The sequence below is a fragment of the Oncorhynchus clarkii genome, chromosome 21, assembly GCF_045791955.1.
Source record: "Oncorhynchus clarkii lewisi isolate Uvic-CL-2024 chromosome 21, UVic_Ocla_1.0, whole genome shotgun sequence".
In the NCBI taxonomy this organism is placed as follows: domain Eukaryota; kingdom Metazoa; phylum Chordata; class Actinopteri; order Salmoniformes; family Salmonidae; genus Oncorhynchus; species Oncorhynchus clarkii.
The window spans coordinates 9,573,159-9,593,135 of NC_092167.1; the positions used below are offsets into that span (position 1 = coordinate 9,573,159).

The window sequence follows — 19,977 nt, forward strand, 5'->3', positions numbered from 1 at the left end:
GCCCGCTAGGACTAGGGATTGGGACCTGCCCAGTTTGTTTTGACGTCTCCTGGAGAAAGGAAGTGGCTTGCAGCAGTTGACGTTCGTAATACGTTTGAGCGACCGGACGTGGTTGGAGTTGTTCCGCGGAAGCAACAACAGCAATGAAAACGAATTTGTAGCCACACTATGTTGCACTGGCCTGTAAGCCTTTATTGAATATCTCAACAATTGTGTTGCAAGTGAATGTAGCAGACTAGGAAGTAGGAACGTGGGCCTGAAGAAAATGCCGTCCTCCTGGCTAATGTACATATTTTTATATGTCTTGGTCTGTGATGGAGTTGTAGCACAAGTGGAAAGTAAGTAGTGCTTTTAATATTTTAAAATAAAATTGGCAAGAGATTAATTTGTATAACTTTCAGATTACATCAAGGTTTCTGGTTGAAAGCCAATCATACTCTAGTTAACGTTAGCGTCTTATTGTTTTATATGAAGAAGATATATACATACGCCTTCTTTGAATCAGAGATATCAACTCCACTAACTCAGTGAATTGTTAACCATTCCTATGTTTGGAGATGTTACCTATTGTTGTAGTTAGTCTTCACATTGAGGCTGGAGAAATATGAGCCACTCTCAAATTCATAGATGGAACTGTGGATGCACGGGCTGATAGTCCATGACGACATGGACTAACGTTAACTAGTTGTATTTTGAAATGGCATTGTTTGTTTACAAAGACTCAAATATCAACAAAAACAAACAATGGACTTAAACATCCTTATTGTTTGGGTTATGATGAAGTTAAGACAGTTGTACTAGTTGCTGGAAAAGTGGAAGCAAAACATTATTCAATATGTCTTCAACAGTAACATAGTTATGTGGAATTAGTCTGGGATTTCAAAAAAGGCTATTATTTTTCATGGTATAAAAAAAAAAGTTGTATCTTTAACTCAATTTCATACCCAGGTTGTATAGGCTATGTAAATGCTACACTAAACATAGGATAAAATGCTGATTGTATACACCCACTCTTGCCATGTCAGTATGCACAACATTAAAAAATAGATATTTCTCTCATGGAATCTAATTCCTTTAATACTACATATAATTGAAATGTAGGGCTAATTACACTGCAAGTGAAATGGCCGTTAGTGAGGCATCTTTGGATTGGCCCTAGTGGACAGGTTGGATGCCATTGACATATTTAATGCTTGAGAAAGCAGCAAGCATTAGGAATTGGCTGCTTATGTTTTTTTTGTTAAATGAATGGAAAAGAACCCATCATGGCAGTCATGCTTCTTTTTCAGTCTATAACTTTTGTACTCTGACAAACCATCACGTGTTGAAAGATTCAACAGAGAGAGAGAGAGAAAAGAGACCGGTGAGAAAGACAGGTGACAATTCAGGAGGTATGGACAGACGGAGACCAGAAAAGTAGACACAAGGCTGTACAAAGGATGGGGAGAGTAGAAAGTGAAAAAAGCATGTGCAATACACAATCAGTGAGAACAACCAGCAGTCTATTTGGTAGTTACAATACAATAGTTGTGTTGTATGAGGATCTGGCCTGCCTTGTTTTTTGGTATATGTTGCGGATTAAAGGTGTCCTTCTCAGATGTACTTACGATAGGCTCACATCCTGGATGATGTTGTCACAACCACAGGGGTAACCACATAGTCACAGCACCCTGTGCGAGATTTATCAGTGGGCCGTCAATGGAAATCAGAACAGCAGAACTGGAAAGACATTCACACTTACGGGTGGCCAACTCATAAAACATTTTATCCTTGCAAGGTGAGGTATTGAGTGGTATTGAAAACAGCGTGTCAATACTTTTTACCACTACCTTTTTGAGAAAAAAGTATTACTAGTAAACAGAATCTCTTTCTCTGAGCAATTGTATTAGTTTAAAACAATATCATTTCCAACTTTGTTGAGCATAGAATATACTGTAGCTCTGTATTTAAATTTTGGATTTTATACAGTCATTTTGGCTCATCTTTAACGGTGTCAATAATTTAGGAACCACTGTATATAAATAAACCTAGTAGCAGGTTGTGGATAGCCTGGGAGGACAATGCTGTAACATGTATTTCCTCCCTCAGATCAGGTGGTTTTCCTGTTCAACACCTTTCAGAACGTGAATGTGAATGAGAACGAGACAGTGCAGGCTGTGGTCTCCAGAATCCCCCTTGACGTGGCCTTTATCACCCTCCAGTTCCACACACAGCACAGCAATGCTACGCTGTCCTACACCAGGGTAAGACACTGGCTCACGCACAAACACACACGCTCACAGTAAAATAGATGTATCTAATAGTCTAATTCAGGTCAATGTTCATTAATTCAAAATGACCTATTGCCCTATCAAACACGTACAAACAAACTCACACACATGATCGGCACTGATTGGTCTACTGACTTGTGGAGGGAAGTCAGATGATGTGGAACCAGGCTGGTTGCTCATCATGGGAGGAAGACAGGCATGAGGCAAGGGTAAGATGGATTGACCAATCCTGGCCTTGGTCCCAGAGAGTTGGGTGACGAAACAATCGCCAATCACCTTATCACACACACCGTTTCTAGTGACCCACTTGCGGCAGAGTCTTGTGAGATTTGCAGACACTCTGAGTAGAGCTATGGTCATGTGTTAGGCTGGTCACAAGCTCTTTGGTGCTGATAGAAACCTTTGTGAACGCCTTTCCCTCTTTCTACTGAAAACGCTTTGAACTAACTCAAAGTAACCGTAACACAAGTAACTCAAAGTAGTCGTAACTCAGAATAGTCGTAACTCAAAGTAGTCATAACACAAGTAACTCAAAGTAGTTGTAAGTCATGGTGGGAATAGGCTAAAGCAGTAAACATGCTCTGACTAGTGAAGTCAACAATGAAAACTGTCCCCAACTATTAAGGTCCAAATGTACCAAACACAGCGTAGACAGTTAATGAGTGTCGTCTGGAAGTGCATATCACTACAAGTCGTTCTTTCTCCACTGCCTGTCAAAACCATCTGGCAGGTATAGCCTACAGCTAGGTGTGAAGAGGTGGTCAGCCGGGCGTCTGTGCACTTTTCAGTAGTACTTTACATTACAGCACTGAATAAAGCAGTAATAACATGGTGGTAGTATGGTAACTACTACGTTAGAGTTACTCACAATGGAGACATTATTTGCCAGGATACATAGAAAATTGAGAGCAACTGAAACTTTCAGGCAAATCAGTGCATTGAAATCAACTAAATACTGACTTAGAGCTTTAGAACACGGGTCTTCATGGGATTTCAGGCTTTGGTTTGGCGACAGAGTTGGATGGATTAGGGCTGTGTTGTTGACTGACTATTTGAGTGATTTTCTGGTTGTCTGGTTGACTACTTTGGGCAGATGCCAGGGATTGGCCTCTCTCTAACAGCGGTGGACTCAGGCCTTCTCTCACCCCTGATCCCCGGTCAGACCAAGCTCTCCTGGTTCCTGCTGGCCCCTGATGGTGACTCTGTGGCCGGCACTGGGGTCATCCTACCCTACACCAGCTCTGGTATGTATGCCCTTCCATCTCCGCTTCCCAAAATAATCCACCAATTCCTCTAAGTTTTAGGTGGCCTCCCACCATCTGTCAATGCCTTACATCCCTTTTAGTGTTCCAGGATATTTTACCTCTCACTACTCACCCTCAATCCACCATCGTTTTAACCACTCCATATACCATGTCAAAACAATAGCAAGAGTATCTTGTAGATGTGGAGCCTGTTTCAAACAAACCCCAAAACAAAGTATGTCAGGTGGATTATTGAACAAAACAAATAGTCAACTGAGAACACATTTCAAAGCTGTTTTGTCTTCCTCCAAACTGATTGTATCTGTGTAGAGTAATCTGCACTCTACAACTTCTCCACAGTCACCAGTAGGCCATCTGCATAGACCAATGGTACAAACTCTCAACAGTCTGCTACTTCTGTACTGTCAATGGACTTCAAGAAAAAACAGTAACTTGATTGGCTGGTTTTAATAACGTGTTTTCTCTCTCTCTGCAGACCCAGTCCCTGGAGCTTGTAATCTGGAGTTTGACCTGGACATTGACCCAAATGTCTATCTCCACTACAACCTTTTTGAGACTACTATCCGCTTTGCACCTGCAAATATTGGATATTCAAGGTAACAACACACTAGAGGGTTTATGAATGTGCATCTTTGATTTAATCACTTCTGTCTCACTGCAAACAGATGTGAGGCAGGGCACACTCTGCATATGTTTTCGTTTTAAAGTTAATCCTGGTGAAAAGTCAACAATTAGCCAAAGAAATTGTCCTGTGACTGAAAGACAATGCATTCTTATGAGTGCATTATGTGTTGTCCTACATTTGTGTGGCTTTCGTTGTGGTGGAAGCAGAGTAAGAAATGTTTTAATGCCAGGGCTCTGTCTAGGAATGTGCTTTAGTAGAGAAAATAGATTTACCCACAAGTGGCGAGGTACAGTGATTGGAACCCAACCTCTTCAGCATTTTGGGAGAGGGAAATCATTGATATTTTCTTATGTAAATAAAGAAAATACTTTGTTGCTATTAATCAGGCTATGGTGTGATAATGATCATAGGAGTTGGCAAGACATCCCAAACAGATCTGGTGACCAGGATATGGGAAGTGCTGGCTTTTAGTATTTCCACATACAGTACCTACTCACTCGCATTACACGGACCGCAGAGTGGAAACACACACAAAATTCTGTCAGGGCCAAGCAGACTGCAGAGCGGAAAACACACACACACACACACACACACACACACACACACACACACACACACACACACACACACACTCTTCCTATTTTGCATCAAGAAGCTATAATGTAACATTGGCCTGTGGTCTGTAGACTGAACTGTATCTAAATTTACCTGGAACAAAAATAAATAGGTTTTGAAAAGCAGTGATTCAAAAAGCAAAAGACCAAAGAGGTCTGGGAGGTCTGTGGCGAAACAAAAAAAGAGTCTCAAAGATTTTGAATGAGACAAAAGTGATGGGGACACTTATTTTGCGTAGTCTCTGAATTGTAATTTAAAAAAGAAAGAGACTCCGGCCCTTTCCGTTGCCGTTTCATATTGTTGTGTTATTATTATTTGTGACGGCCCTTCTGAGCCATCTTATTTCATTGTGAAAATGTTTGAATTTTTTAAATAAAAAAAATCTACAACATTTCTGTTTTAAAGCTAGAATCCTTAATAGGTGAAAGTGCCATGTCCGTTTAGGATATTACAACAACAAAGAAATTACTGTAAACAACCACTGTTTTTCTCCTCTGACATCACTGTACACACGATAGAACAGCCAAATATGCAGTGCACTTTTTTTCCCCCCGCAGCCGGACTCTTCTCTGCTCTGTTTTCATCAACAAAACAATAACAAAGGCACTGGGGGGCGAACAGTGGTGCTGTTTCCCCCAAATGCGCATTCGTACTTTAAAGCAAACTTTCAGAATCCATTGTGAACTGACCTCTGTTGGCACCTCCTCAGGGGCTCCAATCCGCCCGCCTGTGACACTGAAGTGGGTGAAAACACTCGCTGGCGCCTGAGTTATGACATCTACCAGTACTTCCTGCCTGAGAGTGACCTTTCAGAGCAGAGCCTCATCACCAGCATCCAGAGTGTGGCCAATGTGCAGACCATGAGAGAGCATGGGAAAAGGGTGAGTTGATAATAGTGTGAATGTAGTGCAAAATGGACATGTATAAAAATACAGATTGGGATTGTAGACTGTAAACTTGCTGGTTGTGGTGTAATGGTATGGTGAGCATTTCTATTTTTTTTCTCTCCCTGTAGCTCATGACACTATCATCCAATGATAAGACAGAGGTAGTGTTTAGCTCCATCCCGGGCCAGGGTGTCATCTACTCTGTCATAGTCAGAGACCCAGTGCTTAACACCTCTTCCTCGTATATCCCTGTCCACACCTACGCCTGCAGCTTCTCCTCCACCCTAGATGGCTGCGACACTCTGGGTAAGTGGGACAACCAGCACTGGGTCAAAAGGGTCTTTTTGCAGGGAAGCGTCAGTCAATATATTTCTATAATAGAGACATTTCTAAAGATATCTGAGTATTCCTGTCTGAATTCCCGGGGCCTTATTCAATGAGACTTGTTGTTGAGTGGAAGAAGAGCATCATGTCATTCTACACAGAAGACGTTTACTGTACTGCAATCGTTCTGGCTGAGACCTTGAGGGCTATTTCCGTGGAAATCTTATAGAATGCACCTTGAAGGACAGCATGCATTTAAGACCAGGGAAGATCAACACCAGTCCCCTGGGAATATGTTGTCAGCTGATTTCAGCCTCTATCTTGATTAGTAACTGACTTATGAGCCCATATGTCAACTCTTGTCAACAGTAACACACTGTAATGGAGCAATAAGCAATTTCAGAGCAGGAGAAAAAAGAGAAACAATCGACACAGTGTCTCTTGTATGACCAACAACAAGTTAGACCAACTATGGGGAAAGACAGAATGACTAAAGGCTGATGTACTTTCTTTTCTTCTAGGGAAGATATCCACAAGGATCTTCTTCACCATCGCTGGTTTAGCTGGCCTCTTCGTGTGCTTCTTTGGGCACCGCTTCTTCAAATGTGGTGAGTAGGGGGAAACAAGTGTTGACTTACCAAGTTTTCCACTACATCACTGGAAGATAAGTCTGGGAAGTCGAGGGCTTTTCCTCCCTGTAGAACACCAGTAATAAATAGCCGCTCCCAACTAGCTGTATCCCAGTTATTTATAGTTTGTGAAAGTCCAAGTCTCATTTAAAGTTCATGCCAGCCAGCTAATGAAAATATGGCCTGGAGGTTAAAGGTCTTGTTGTAAACTGTTGCTCCCACATAATGGGCAAAAATAATGTGAAAGAAAAATAATAAATAGACTATTCGCTGGTCATGTTTTTAGTTCAGTAGCAGGTTTAATCTGGGTCTATGAAACCAGTCGTAGATGTCATGCTATAAAATGTGTGTTTACTGTGTCGCTCTCCCGTATTAAACTTTCCTCCCTTGTTCCCCTCTCCATCTTCCTCTCTCTTAGAGCTCTTCTGTATGGGCTTTGGCTTTGCAGCGTTTCTTTTTTTTGTCCTGATCACAAGAACTACAAAACTGGACTATGACAGTAAGTTCAAGTGATTTCAAATGAACATAAGATTGTAGACCTTGTCAGCCAGGTTGATAAGGACATTAATTATGTTGTGTGTTTTTTCTATAGTAAATATTGGTCTTCAGTTTATTTGGTCATATGCTTGTTCAGTTATCTCTGTACTCCCTCTGTAGTTTTTAATGCGTCTCCAAAGCATACAGTATTTTGGAATGAAATTAGCCATATAAACTGGCTTTGCGGCCAGACAAATTGCATTAATCGTCACAGGTCTTTCATAAATGCGAATTAGATAGTCATGCCATATCAATATGATTTTCCCCAAAAATTATCCTATTTTAATTTGGAAGCTCCAGTCGGTGCCCCCTGAAAGCATAGAGTTTTTCTGTGATTCAATCAGGTCAGCTCAGTTGAAAGAAACTCCTGTTGGTTTCATTAACTGGGAAATCAGATTCGCCAGTACTAAGTCAGTACAGTTGTTACAGTATGAAGATGAGTGATATTTAATTTTTAAAAATTAATTTAACCTTTGTTTAACTAGGCAAGTAAGTTAAGAACAAATTCTTATTTACAATGACAGCCTAGGAACAGTGGGTTAACTGCCTTGTTCATGGGCAGAACAACAGATTTATACCTTGTCAGCTCGGGGATTCGATCTAGCAACGTTTCGGTTACTGGCCCAACACTCTAAACACTAGGATACCTGCCGCCTCACATGCCATCTAAAAGGAAGAGCAAAACATGTCACTAATGCATTTTATGCTTATTTTACAGTTTGTGTATTTTGATTTGGAGAAACCTAGAATGGCTTGCATGGGTGTTCGTGCTCCCCATATGCAAGGTGATGTCAGTGTTGGCTTGTATATGTGTTAGTCATAGAGGATGGCGGTGAGCGTTTGAATTCAGAATTACACACTCGAACCCTAATGTGATTTGGTCAGTGGTGGAGCTGATGGATGGGTGGCAGAACTCATCCAGGACGCAATGGGAAACTTCCCCAGTGCACAACACACAGTTCAGTGTGAAACAACACATTTCTGCATAGAACAAACATCTCACTGTAAAAGCCCATTCCAGTAATTAAGTTGGCGCACGGGTTCCAACATGCTGAAGAACACATGGTTTAGTATAAAGATAGATTAACATTCTTTAATTATCTGTAGAGAAGTTGAGTTTAGAATTGATGGACTTGCTTTAAATTATTTGGGGTCAGTCTGAGTTGGACCCCCTGCCAGAAGCTCAGGTTATCATTCTTCTATGGCTCTATGAAAAATAAAGATATTTGTCCAACTCCCTCTCCATCTGACCCTGACAGAAGTGTCTGTGTTTCCTCCCTGCAGTCCGCCTGACCCTGACAGCAGTGATTGGCGTAGTGGGGGGAGTTATCCTGGTGATGAGCTGGTGGCGCTTCGGCTCAGTTATGTCCTGTGTCGTCACCGTCGGTCTCATGTTGGGGTTCCTCATCTCCTCCATTGTCTTCTTCACGCCTGTCGGTAAAAAAACACCTATGTCAGATTATTATTTATTTGATTGACTAGTTCAAGCAGGATAATGCTCAATCAGATGAATGTTGTATGACACAGAAAGTATTGTAACAAAGTTGTAAAAAAAATCTCATCACTTCCTCAGGTGACATACAGGTGTTCCGTTCGAATGTGGTGTTCTGGGTGACGTTCAGCTGCATCGTGGTGGTGGTACCGCTCTTCTTTGTCCGCTGGCCAAGAGAGGTAGGCCTGGGTCCCTACACCTCTGCACTTTCTTTACAGTGGCTGTCCAATTCAATGCCATAGTCCCCTCCCACTTTAAACTCAAGAAGGGCTTAGAACTTTCAAAGATTTGGGAGGACAATGTGGAAATGGAGCCTCTGGGTAATATTGCTGTGTGGGTGTTGTCTGTCTGCAGGGTAACATCACTACGTGTGGTGTAGCTGGAGCCTATGCTGTGGTGCTGGCTGTGAATGCTTACATATATACCAGCCTCTCCTACATCACCCTTAACATCCTCAAACGCTTCCTCAACGACAACTTCAGCAAGGCCTTTACTGATGTGCCTTTCCAGGACATTGGTGAGTAAAATCACTTCAGAGAGTTTTCTTTTATTTAACCTGCAGGCAGGCCATATGTTGTGCACCTGATTTTGACCTTTCAACCTAACATATTTTTGTCCTCTTGGTCTTCCAGATTTCATCATGATCACAGTGTGGGTGGTTCTGGGTGTGTCTGGTATCGTGCTACAGCTCTACCGGGAACGCACACGGCCCTTCTTCCCCCCCAGCCCTTACCTCATGTGGCTGCAAGAGCGGGAGCGCCGCAAGACCAACGTTCTGGACCCAAGCCACCACACGTCCTCACTCCCTTCCCGTCTCCTCGCCCGTGCCCGACAGCTGACTGGCAGGAGAGAGTCCGCTGGCGAGTGCACACCCCTCCTCCTTTAAACCCACCGATTTTACCCAGCCAGGTAGACAGATTCACCCCACTAGGAGGGTGCTATGGGGCATGGGCTCTCTATCTACAGGGGAAGCACCATTGCGTTTGGAGTCTTTCTATTCCAGATTATGTATGTTTTCATGTCTTTGATGGTAACTGTCCATTAAGGTAGTGTTTATATGCCTGGGGAGGAACTTTGTCACAAAGTGCACACAGAGAATTTTCAAAAGATTATTTTCAAGCATGATTCACTTCCTCAGTCTTGTGGTATTTGGCTGCATGTTCTAAGAGGGTACTGAGGAAGTTGTTACCACTGCCACTTAATATTGTGCCAAAATAGTTGGCCACTATCTCCCCTACTACATCACACTGACTTTAAACAACTAGGGTTGCAGCATACCGGTATGGGCAACTAATGTGTTTTAGTACCACTGAATAGCACAAGAAAACATTTGGAACAGTAAGATGCAGACACATCATGCAGACAGTCTTTTTGAAATGGCTTTGACAGCAACATTTGGTAGGTAGGTATTCATTTTAGTGTAAAAGTAAGTATACTTTGTTTATCTTAATATCACTCATTGAAATTGGAGGGCATATTTCCCCCCCAGTTTTAATGGGTATGACACCACTGTCAGGGAGTTCTGGGTATGCCCATTTTGGCTCCAATGGCTGCAAATTGTTTTTAATGTTTTGTCAACATTTTCGTATGCAAACTGTCACTTTTACACCATGTTCTGTAAAACTGTGTATTTAGAGGCCACTATTTTATTTCTATTTACAAATATGAACAATTACATTTAAGAAATATGAGTGATGTTTATATTGAAATATGCATGTGTTTTGGGGACCCTTTTTGCGAAACATAATTGTTGAATCGAACAATTAGTGGTATGGAACTTGCAGCATAAAATGTATCCTCTCTTGATTTCATGGACATGTTTGATAGCACTCTAAAATCATAAACCACAAGTGGTAGGTGTAGGTGGATCCTGAGCACTGACGTTTATAGGAAATGGTGATATAGCCCAAATCAAATTTATTTATATAGCCCTTCGTACATCAGCTGATATCTCAAAGTGCTGTATAGAAACCCTGCCTAAAACCCCAAACAGCAAGCAATGCAGGTGTTGAAGCACGTTGGCTAGGAAAAACTCCCTAGAAAGGCCAAAACATAGGAAGAAACCTAGAGAGGAACCAGGCTATGAGGGGTGGCCAGTCTTCTTCCGGCTGTGCCGGGTGGAGATTATAACAGAACATGGTCAAGATGTTCAAATGTTCATAAATGACCAGCATGGTCAAATAAAAGGTCTGAGACAGGTAGCACGTCCGGTGAACAGGTCAGGATACCATAGCCGCAGGCAGAACAGTTGAAACTGGAGCAGCAGCACGGCCAGGTGGACTGGGGACAGCATGGAGTCATCATGCCAGGTAGTCCTGAGGCATGGTCCTAGGGCTCAGGTCCTCCGAGAGAGAGAAAGAGAGAGCATACTTAAATTCACACAGGACACCTGATAAGACAGGAGAAGTACTCCAGATATAACAAACTGACCCTAGCCCCTCCGACACATGAACTACTGCAGCATAAATATTGGAGGCTGAGACGGGAGGGGTCAGGAGACACTGTGGGCCCATCTGATGATACCCCTGGACAGGGCCAAACAGGAAGGATATAACCCCACCCACTTTGCCAAAGCACAGCCCCCACACCACTAGAGGGATATCTTCAACCACCAACTTACCATCCTGAGACAAGGCCGAGTATAGCCCACAAAGATCTCCGCCACGGCACAACCCAAGGGGGGTTTCCTGAAGTGTTGAGCACTAGCAGGAAGAGCAAACAACAAGTGCCACAGCCTCTATTGCTCTGTCAGGTGGCCTAACGCGTCATTAAAGTGGGCCTGCTGTTTATGTTCTCTATTGCCAGCTTTCGTTTGGTAAAGCATTTTCAGTGTTTCCCCTATGACTTTTCTTTAGCAGTGGTGCAAGGGTAGCTGGGTGGGTGCATTGCTAGTATTGTAAGCACAATGTCCTGCCAGCTGTTCCCATAGACCTGCAATCATTGACCAAACGACTATCCCTTTAAAAGCGCGTCTCGGCAATTTATTGCAGCGGTGGCTACAATTTAGCAGAGGTGGGCCACCGCTGCTAAATGAACCTAGGGGTTCCTAATTTTAAGGTAGTCCAATATGGGTTTTGTGGGACTTTTTCTTTAGGTTATTTCTCTCATTACCCACCCAGTATGTGCTTTGGTATGAAAAGCTGGCTTATTGAGGCATTAATGATGTGTACAGGAGTTTGCCTGCAGTCACATGACAGTTTATTAATGCATTCCATGACCGATGTCAGTTTTTCCTCCAAATGTTCAGTAATATTGAAATTTAAGTAGATAATTTAAGAGATTATTTTCCCTCTTGTGCAAAACAACAAGGCATCCTCAGATGCTGTGCAATATCCAACCAGTGATTTTGTGAATACTCTCCAAATACTCACCATTTGCACACTACAGGATGTTGAATAAAAATTTGATAGGGAATTTATTGATATTTTATGATTAGCAGAATCACCTGACAGGATTCAGATTAGGATTACAATGTCAAGGATGGGAAAGACTGAAATGCAGGCAGAAATGGCTATTTCTACTTTTCTCAGTTTGCAAACCAAAACACACAGGGGTGTGAGGACGCCGACATTGTAAAATTATAGCCATACTGTTGAAATTCCTCACTAGGAAATGCTTCTATGCACTAAGATTACTGATGAAGCTTTCTTAAAGGTCAAGGTTACCTTTCAGTATTTTTCACTACAGCTCTTAGGTACTTACCTTTTCATGTGCCATGTCTTGTTTTAAAATGGGTTGTTTGTCTACAGTGTTTGTTTTGTTGTGTGAGAAATTTGATAAATTGTTTTTCCTAAAAATCACTTGTTCGTTTCTCTGCTCCTCTTGTCCCAAACGTTTGTCATCAGTGAAGTTGTGATGTATCATGGTGCAACCATTAGGTCCAATTTACAGTCTACGTACAGTAAGATATGCATTCCAAATAGTCCTGTTCACACATACGTTTTTCCACCACTGGGTTTCAGCCGGAGGGCACTGGCCAAACTTTAACATGTTTCTTTCAAGTGTTTTATTGTCATTCAAGAGCAGCACTTTCACTCATTCACACTTTAAAACCCCACAGGCTCATCAGATATAGCACAATGCGTGCCAAGACTAAAAATGCATGACAGACTACACTGCTGGAGGATTTTCCCATTTGTCTCAGAGGTTTCCTACTGTATACCTCCAATGTAGTGTGACAGTTGGGCGGCAGTATGACCTGGGGCATCGTTCGTTGTTGAGTGCACTCTGGGAGTCTGTGTGGCTGTAGGTGATTGGGGGGGGGTATGGTCTGTACAAGGTGGGGGCGCATACACACACACACACACACACACACACACACACACACACACACACACACACACACACACACTCCAAGCTCGTGCTGGTGTGGGCCTAACTCTTCCGGAGGCTGATGTCAGCGCTGGTCAACAGGGCAGACAGGGATGTGCTATCCGAGGCCTCCTCTCTCGTCAGAACTAGGAAGGCTTCTCGACTGATCCCTAGCAGCTCACGAAGACCACTGTTCTCCAGCTGCTCAAAAAAAAACATGCATACATTTTTAACAGTATGTTTGAAATAGTAGTACTGTTAGTACTCAGTCAATGCTTTTAGTAAACAGTGAGAATACAGACAACCTGTGTGACTCACCTCTAGTTGCTTGATCCTCTCCTCATCTTCACACAACCTCCCCTCGTCCACTTCGATGGCCTTCCTCATCACCGTAGCCATCTCGTTGATCTTTTCTATGTGCGCTTGCATTTCCTGCAGTCATAGAATAGAAACAATATAAATATTTGCTTTGAACTTCTTCGATACAAGAAGAAAAGGTAGCTCCTGAGTGCGATGTGACACTAGAAGAGGGTGGGTCACTCACAGTGGTGTGCTGCTCCTTTAATTGGTTGACGATGGCTGGGTCGTCCTTCTTACTGGCCATGAGGAGTCTGAAGACCTGCTCCCTGTATTTAGTCATGATGAGCTCTATGGCAGACTGGTGTTCCTCCAGGGAGGTTCTCAACTCTGCAGGGAGAGAAGATATAGATACACACATTTCTATGGATTTATCCAGACAGGGTACTTTTTCAACTGGTAATATGCCTGTTATGAAACCAATAAATAGAGTAGCTTCATTTGTTTTTCAGCTTATCACACTCTGCTCTACCTTTGTTTTCCTGCTGTAGGTCACGGATCTGACGGTTTTCCAGCTGGATGCCCATGACGAGGCTGGAACGGGGCCGATGCCGGGCCACCCGGTTCAGCGACTCAATCTCCTCCTGATACTGCAAACAGATACACAGAACTCCAGTCAACTCAATAAAGGTCAGTTAAAGGCAAGTGTGTACCCTTTCCAACACCAATCAAAAGAGCTGCACCACCAGTGACATTGGCATTACCTGTTTCATGGCCTCCACCCTCTTGTTAAGGGACGTTGTCTGTTCGATAAGTACCTCCGCTGCATTGTCATGGTTGCGAAGTCTTTCCACCAGCGACTTGGCGTCTGACAATACATTTTCTAATGAACACGACATCTCTGTTTGAATAAGTACACTGGAAGGAAAATAAGGTTAAGATGCTGCTCCAAAGCCTCACCAAACATGAATACATCATTCAATTTCTCCCCCTTCTCCCTAGAATGTGCACTTGCTCACTGCCCCTCAAGGATTTGAAAGTATTGGATTGGTATAAGTATGTGCTAAACTAGAGGGAGATCCAACCAGATTTATCAAATCAGTCCAAATGTAACTTAGAGGAAGACTTAAGATTCTTAGGCAAAGTTGCATCTTGGCATCCAAGGCTACATCTTGGCATCCATTACATAAATACTTGGCACATGAGCTTGTCAAAATGCATGGAATAAAATCCTGACAGAGTCACCATATCCAAACAATACTAAACATCATGATTTGACCTGGACCCTCATTCATGTACCTTTACTGCCTAAATAGCTCGCATAATCTCCCGGTCAGCAGGGACATATTCATTACGTAAACAGTTTTACCTTCAAGAACCAAACAGAAGCAAACAGAGAAAAACAAAAGTTTCTACTGGACAATTTAAGGAAGGTCCCGCCCCGTTTGCTTGCGTTTGGGAAACGTTTCACAATAGAATCGACGTAATGAATACGCCCCTGGTATACAGCTAACCTTCAGAGTTTGACTCTTTTTCCAGTGACTGACCAGTGGACACCAAAAGGATGTTTTCAAAGTATTCTAACAGGGTACTTTAGCTAGCTGATAATTACGACAACCTACTGGCTGTCGCAATCGGAATGATGTTGTTACAGACAGTTGTCAGTCAGATACTAGCTAGCGAATCAACAAGATTAGCTAGCTACAGTAGCTAGTTAAATGCTACGGAAATCAGGTGAATCGGTCACTGAAAATACAAGCAAACAAAATCTGCAAGAGTCTCATGTTGGTATTGTATTTTCTGAAAAGTTGCTATACTTAGCTGTCAGAAAAAAAGTGAAATTACACACAAAACGAACCAATACTCGTAGATTTACCTTAGCGAGAAACTCCTTAGCCAAGCGGTACACTTCCCGTTGTTACTGCTGCAGTCTGGGAAATGTATAAACACGTTCCGGATTCTTTAGATTACAAGCGCTGCGGTCAATCTGAATAGCCTCCCCTCCTTCTATATTCCAGTTAGGATAGCTAGGTCTATCAGACACTTTTCCCCAATCAGATACTGATTACATTACTTAATATATCTGATACTAATTTTCCAGTTTTCTTTCTTTGAATTTCTTTCAATGTGTGCGTTGTGTACTCCAACCTGTGGGTGGCAACAACACGCTAAGAAACATTTAGTCTGCCCGGAAATCCAATTTAGGAGAAGTAGGAGAAACAACAAAGATGGCGGACAGGCTAACGCAACTTCAAGATGCAGTCAATTCGGTATGATACTTTTTTTTTCATTTAGCTATTAGTACACCCCACAATTTTTTTTTAATGCTCAGCAAGTTGTCATGTCACGTTTAGATTGACTGACTTAGTATTTGGAAACGGACTAGGCTGAATAATGACAGCTAGCTAGTTGGCTAAGTTCTCTTTATCGTTTCTCGGTTGCAAGGTTTGCTGAGCTAATTAACTTTAGCTACCTAACAATCACGTTGTTTAATGTCTTATATTTGTGTTAGGTCAAAATGCTCTCATGACAATATTTTTCTGACGTGTTTTTGATGTCTTTCAGCTTGCTGATCAGTTTTGCAATGCAATCGGGGTGCTGCAGCAGTGTGCGCCGCCAGCTTCGTTCAGCAACATACAGACAGCAATCAACAAGGACCAGCCATCGAACCCAACTGAGGGTAAGGACATGTCAAATATTAGATCCAAGTGGGATACCATCGGGGCATGTTTGCCTTTGCGCCGGGCAACCTGAGTTCAAGACTTACACCCATCGTTTGCTACAAAGCAAATGTTATTTGCGCCGAATACAACAACAGGTCACCTTACAGTGAAATGCTTACATACAAGCCCTTAACCAACAATGCACTGGTGTCAGAAGTGGGTTGTACTCCACAGAAATAGAATCCTTGATTCTATTTCTCTGATGTACTCTCCTGTGATGCTGTTGGAGGTAAGGACGGACATAGGAAGGCACTTGAAAGAAAGTTGGAGTGCTTCAAGTTCTGAGGGGTTTGTATAAGGAACCTAGCCAATGTAAGTCTGTTACAACCTTCCCCAAGTTGGAGCAGTGGACAGTGTGTTTGCCTTCGGACAGGGTGACCCAAGTTCAAGACATACACTTGCCATTTGCTTACATTGTTAGCCACCAGCAATGTGAAAATCATTTTAGACACCTTGCTGATACAAATGTAATCTTATGTCGCATAAATATAATACAATTTGACGGAAATAACGACTTTGACCTAACAGCGCTATTTGCATATGAAAAGTTTACGGATTACATCTTTAATTTGAAATGGGGTTGTTATTTCTTTCCCTAGAGTATGCCCAACTATTTGCTGCACTCATTGCCCGGACAGCTAAGGATGTGGACGTGCTGATTGACTCACTGCCTAGTGAGGAGTCCACGGCAGCTCTACAGGTATGGAGGCTGAATTTACTCCTGTGATTCAACAGGAGTGGAAAACCTCCAACTAGAATGCCATTCCCATGTTGAAAATGATTATAGTACATTCTTTCAAGTGAAAGCGATAGTTCAATTCTAATTCTGTATTGCTATACTCTTACTTTGGAAATAGCATATGGAGCCAGTTGAGGACTGGCTGGAATCTGTAACTACTTTGGTTGCAATCCAAGTCAGACTTGTAAGTGGCTATCCTTAGCATTGGTTACCATAGCCCTGTCCCGGGCATACAAACAAATAGCTTTGGTAAATTGCCTTATAAGAAGTGTAGATGGGACTATTTACTCTCCACTCTCACTTTGGCACACATTACTTCAATGAGTTCACGCTCAAATAAAATAACAGTTTCTATACATTTTGTATGGAGATTTTATTGGCTTTCTTCGCTCCCTCTTTTTCCCCTCACCACCTCTCACCTTTCTTATCTTATTCCCTGCCCCTCTCCCTAGGCGGCCAGTCTGCGGCAGTTGGAGGAGGAGAATCATGATGCAGCGGCACGTCTCGAAGAGGTGGTATACCGAGGGGACTTGCTACTGGAGAAGATCCAAAGCGCCCTGGCTGATATTGCTCAGTCACAACTTCGTACTCGCAGTGGAGGGCCCAGCCAGACCACACCGCCTGACTCATGACCCCCACACATGGGGCAAAGACATTCTCACATCACTTTCTCACATAAATACACCAGAGGGCGCAAATGTGTACAGGAAATCAAATAAAGAACCCACTGGGTGGACCTGAACGGCTGACCTCTCAAGGATGTAAATCTATGGAAAATACTTCTTGCAATATGTGAGTGGGACATTGGGAAGTTGGTGCTTGGGGAATTCAGTGAGGCCATTAACCCACCTGTTTCTTTACACAAGGACCTTGAGTTCTTCCAGCAAGGAACTGTTTACTCTGTCCTTTTCTTAGCACACTCTATTTTGGATTAAAAAGCACTGCTCCGGTGTCAACATCTGCTGTCAATTTCTTAACCCTGGTTATTTTGAGGATGCTAGTTATGGGTCTGCTGAGTGCTGTTGGTAGCCATTTTTGTACATACTGAAAGCAGCTGGTGAAAGGAACAACAATCCTAAATTGATAGAAGACCATGCTGCACACCAACAAATACTACCCCTTTACAAGCAAGCCCTGTTGTTTTAGAAAGTCAGGTTTTGTATTATTTTATACCAATGTTTTTATCAACAGTTTATTTCAAGGCATAAATGGCATTTTAAAATGAAGTTGACTTTTTGCATTTCACGTTGGTGCTTTTTTAATGTTTTGTATTTTGATATGCAACACAGACAAACCTTGGCCCCACCGAAAGATGGCTTTCAGAATGCCCTTGAATTGAAAGTGTTCCAGTCTTATATATTAAGGGGGTTCGATTGAGCAGTCCGGGTTGAACCGACTATAGCTCGTAACGTGACTGGGCAAACTCGTGAGTGAGGGGCACCCTGCTCAAATCGAACGGTAATCTGCACAGCTCGTGATATCGTCAACATTGTGCATCATTCAGAAACATACACTGCTCAAAAAAAGAAAGGGAACACTTAAACAACCCAATGTAACTCCAAGTCAATCACACTTCTGTGAAATCAAACTGTCCACTTAGGAAGCAACACTGATTGACAAATTTCACATGCTGTTGTGCAAATGGAATAGACAACAAGTGGAAATTATAGGAAATTAGCAAGACACACCCAATAAAGGAGTGGTTCTGCAGGTGGTGACCACAGACCACTTCTCAGTTCCTATGCTTCCTGGCTGATGTTTTGGTCACTTGAATGCTGGCGGTGCTTTCACTCTAGTGGTAGCATGAGACGGAGTCTACAACCCACACAAGTGGCTCAGGTAGTGCAGCTCATCCAGGATGGGACATCAATGCAAGCTGTGGCAAGAAGGTTTGCTGTGTCTGTCAGCGTAGTGTCCAGAGCATGGAGGCGCTACCAGGAGACGTGGAGGAGGCCGTAAAGGAGGCAACAACCCAGCAGCAGGACCGCTACCTCCGTCTTTGTGCCTGGAGGAGCACTGCCAGATCCCTGCAAAATGACCTCCAGCAGGCCACAAATGTGCACGTGTCTGCTCAAACGGTCAGAAACAGACTCCATGAGGGCCCGACGTCCACAGGTGGGGGTTGTGTTTTACAGCCCAACACCGTGCAGGATGTTTGGCAATTGCCAGAGAACACCAAGATTGGCAAATTCGCCACTGGCGCCCTGTGCTCTTCACAGATGAAAGCAGGTTCCCACTGAGCACATATGACAGATGTGACAGTCCGGAGACGCCGTGGAGAACGTTCTGCTGCCTGCAACATCCTCCATCATGACCGGTTTGGCGGTGGGTCAGTCATGGTGTGGGGTGGCATTTCTTTGGGGGGCCGCACAGCCCTCCATGTGCTCGCCAGAGGTAGCCTGACTGCCATTAGGTACCGAGATGAGATCCTCAGACCCCTTGTGAGACCATATGCTGGTGCGGTTGGCCCTGGGTTCCTCCTAATGCAAGACAATGCTAGACCTCGTGGCTGGAGTGTGTCAGCAGTTTCTGCAAGAGGAAGGCATTGATTATATGGACTGGCCCGCCCGTTCCCCAGACCTGAATCCAATTGAGCACATCTGGGACATCATGTCTCGCTCCATCCACCAACGCCACGTTGCACCACAGACTGTCCAGGAGTTGGCGTATGCTTTAGTCCAGGTCTGGGAGGAGATCCCTCAGGAGACCATCCGCCACCTCATCAGGAACATGCCCAGGCGTTGTAGGGAGGTCATACAGGCACGTGGAGGCCACACACACTACTGAGCCTCATTTTTACTTGTTTTAAGGACATTACATCAAAGTTGGATCAGCCTGTAGTGTGGTTTTCCACTTTAATTTTGAGTGTGACTCCAAATCCAGACCTCCATGGGTTGATACATTTGATTTCAATTGATAATTTGTGTGATTTTGTTGTCAGCACATGCAACTATGTAAAGAAAAAAGTATTTAATACGAATATTTCATTCATTCAGATCTAGGATGTGTTATTTTAGTGTTCCCTTTATTTTTTTGAGCAGTGTATTATTTATCATAAAATATTCAACCGGGACATTGATAAAACTCCCTCACTAGCTGGGAAACGTGAGAAGTGTTCCAGAGGCTGGCTACATTGTTGTCCTATCATCGTGAAACCATTCCCTGTAATGTACTGTATTTTCAAGTACTACAATGTAGGCAGCCTGGAACGCAACCACGCTCAGGGTAAACCGGTGGACGGACCTGAAAAAAAGGCATATTAC

General features: G+C 43.1%; 3 protein-coding genes across 4 annotated transcripts; 2 read left to right on the top strand and 1 right to left on the bottom strand.

The window, feature by feature from the left end:
* The first annotated feature begins 31 nt into the window (after nucleotides 1-31).
* Nucleotides 32-12,441, top strand: LOC139378491 (transmembrane 7 superfamily member 3-like). The gene is made up of 12 exons (XM_071120698.1): nucleotides 32-338; nucleotides 2,089-2,243; nucleotides 3,364-3,514; nucleotides 4,011-4,131; nucleotides 5,485-5,656; nucleotides 5,791-5,968; nucleotides 6,508-6,594; nucleotides 7,034-7,114; nucleotides 8,437-8,589; nucleotides 8,726-8,823; nucleotides 8,999-9,161; nucleotides 9,277-12,441. Exons 1-12 carry the CDS (start codon nucleotides 266-268, stop codon nucleotides 9,528-9,530), a joined length of 1,686 nt encoding a protein of 561 aa, XP_070976799.1. The 5' UTR covers nucleotides 32-265; the 3' UTR covers nucleotides 9,531-12,441.
* LOC139378492 (FGFR1 oncogene partner 2 homolog) lies at nucleotides 10,764-15,395 on the bottom strand. 2 transcript variants are annotated; one of them, XM_071120699.1, is made up of 7 exons: nucleotides 15,129-15,395; nucleotides 14,017-14,170; nucleotides 13,785-13,902; nucleotides 13,500-13,642; nucleotides 13,274-13,387; nucleotides 13,024-13,156; nucleotides 10,764-10,986 (listed from the first exon to the last, which is right to left on the bottom strand). In XM_071120699.1, exons 2-7 carry the CDS (start codon nucleotides 14,149-14,151, stop codon nucleotides 10,973-10,975), a joined length of 657 nt encoding a protein of 218 aa, XP_070976800.1. In that variant the 5' UTR covers nucleotides 14,152-14,170; nucleotides 15,129-15,395; the 3' UTR covers nucleotides 10,764-10,972. The 2 variants fall into 2 exon arrangements, with proteins under 2 accessions (XP_070976800.1, XP_070976802.1); XM_071120701.1 differs by lacking the exon at nucleotides 10,764-10,986 and adding an exon at nucleotides 12,717-12,935 and having other exon boundaries at nucleotides 12,972-13,156.
* Nucleotides 15,022-18,451, top strand: LOC139378493 (mediator of RNA polymerase II transcription subunit 21). The gene is made up of 5 exons (XM_071120702.1): nucleotides 15,022-15,040; nucleotides 15,426-15,522; nucleotides 15,818-15,932; nucleotides 16,575-16,675; nucleotides 17,167-18,451. Exons 2-5 carry the CDS (start codon nucleotides 15,481-15,483, stop codon nucleotides 17,344-17,346), a joined length of 438 nt encoding a protein of 145 aa, XP_070976803.1. The 5' UTR covers nucleotides 15,022-15,040; nucleotides 15,426-15,480; the 3' UTR covers nucleotides 17,347-18,451.
* The last annotated feature ends 1,526 nt before the right edge of the window (nucleotides 18,452-19,977 follow it).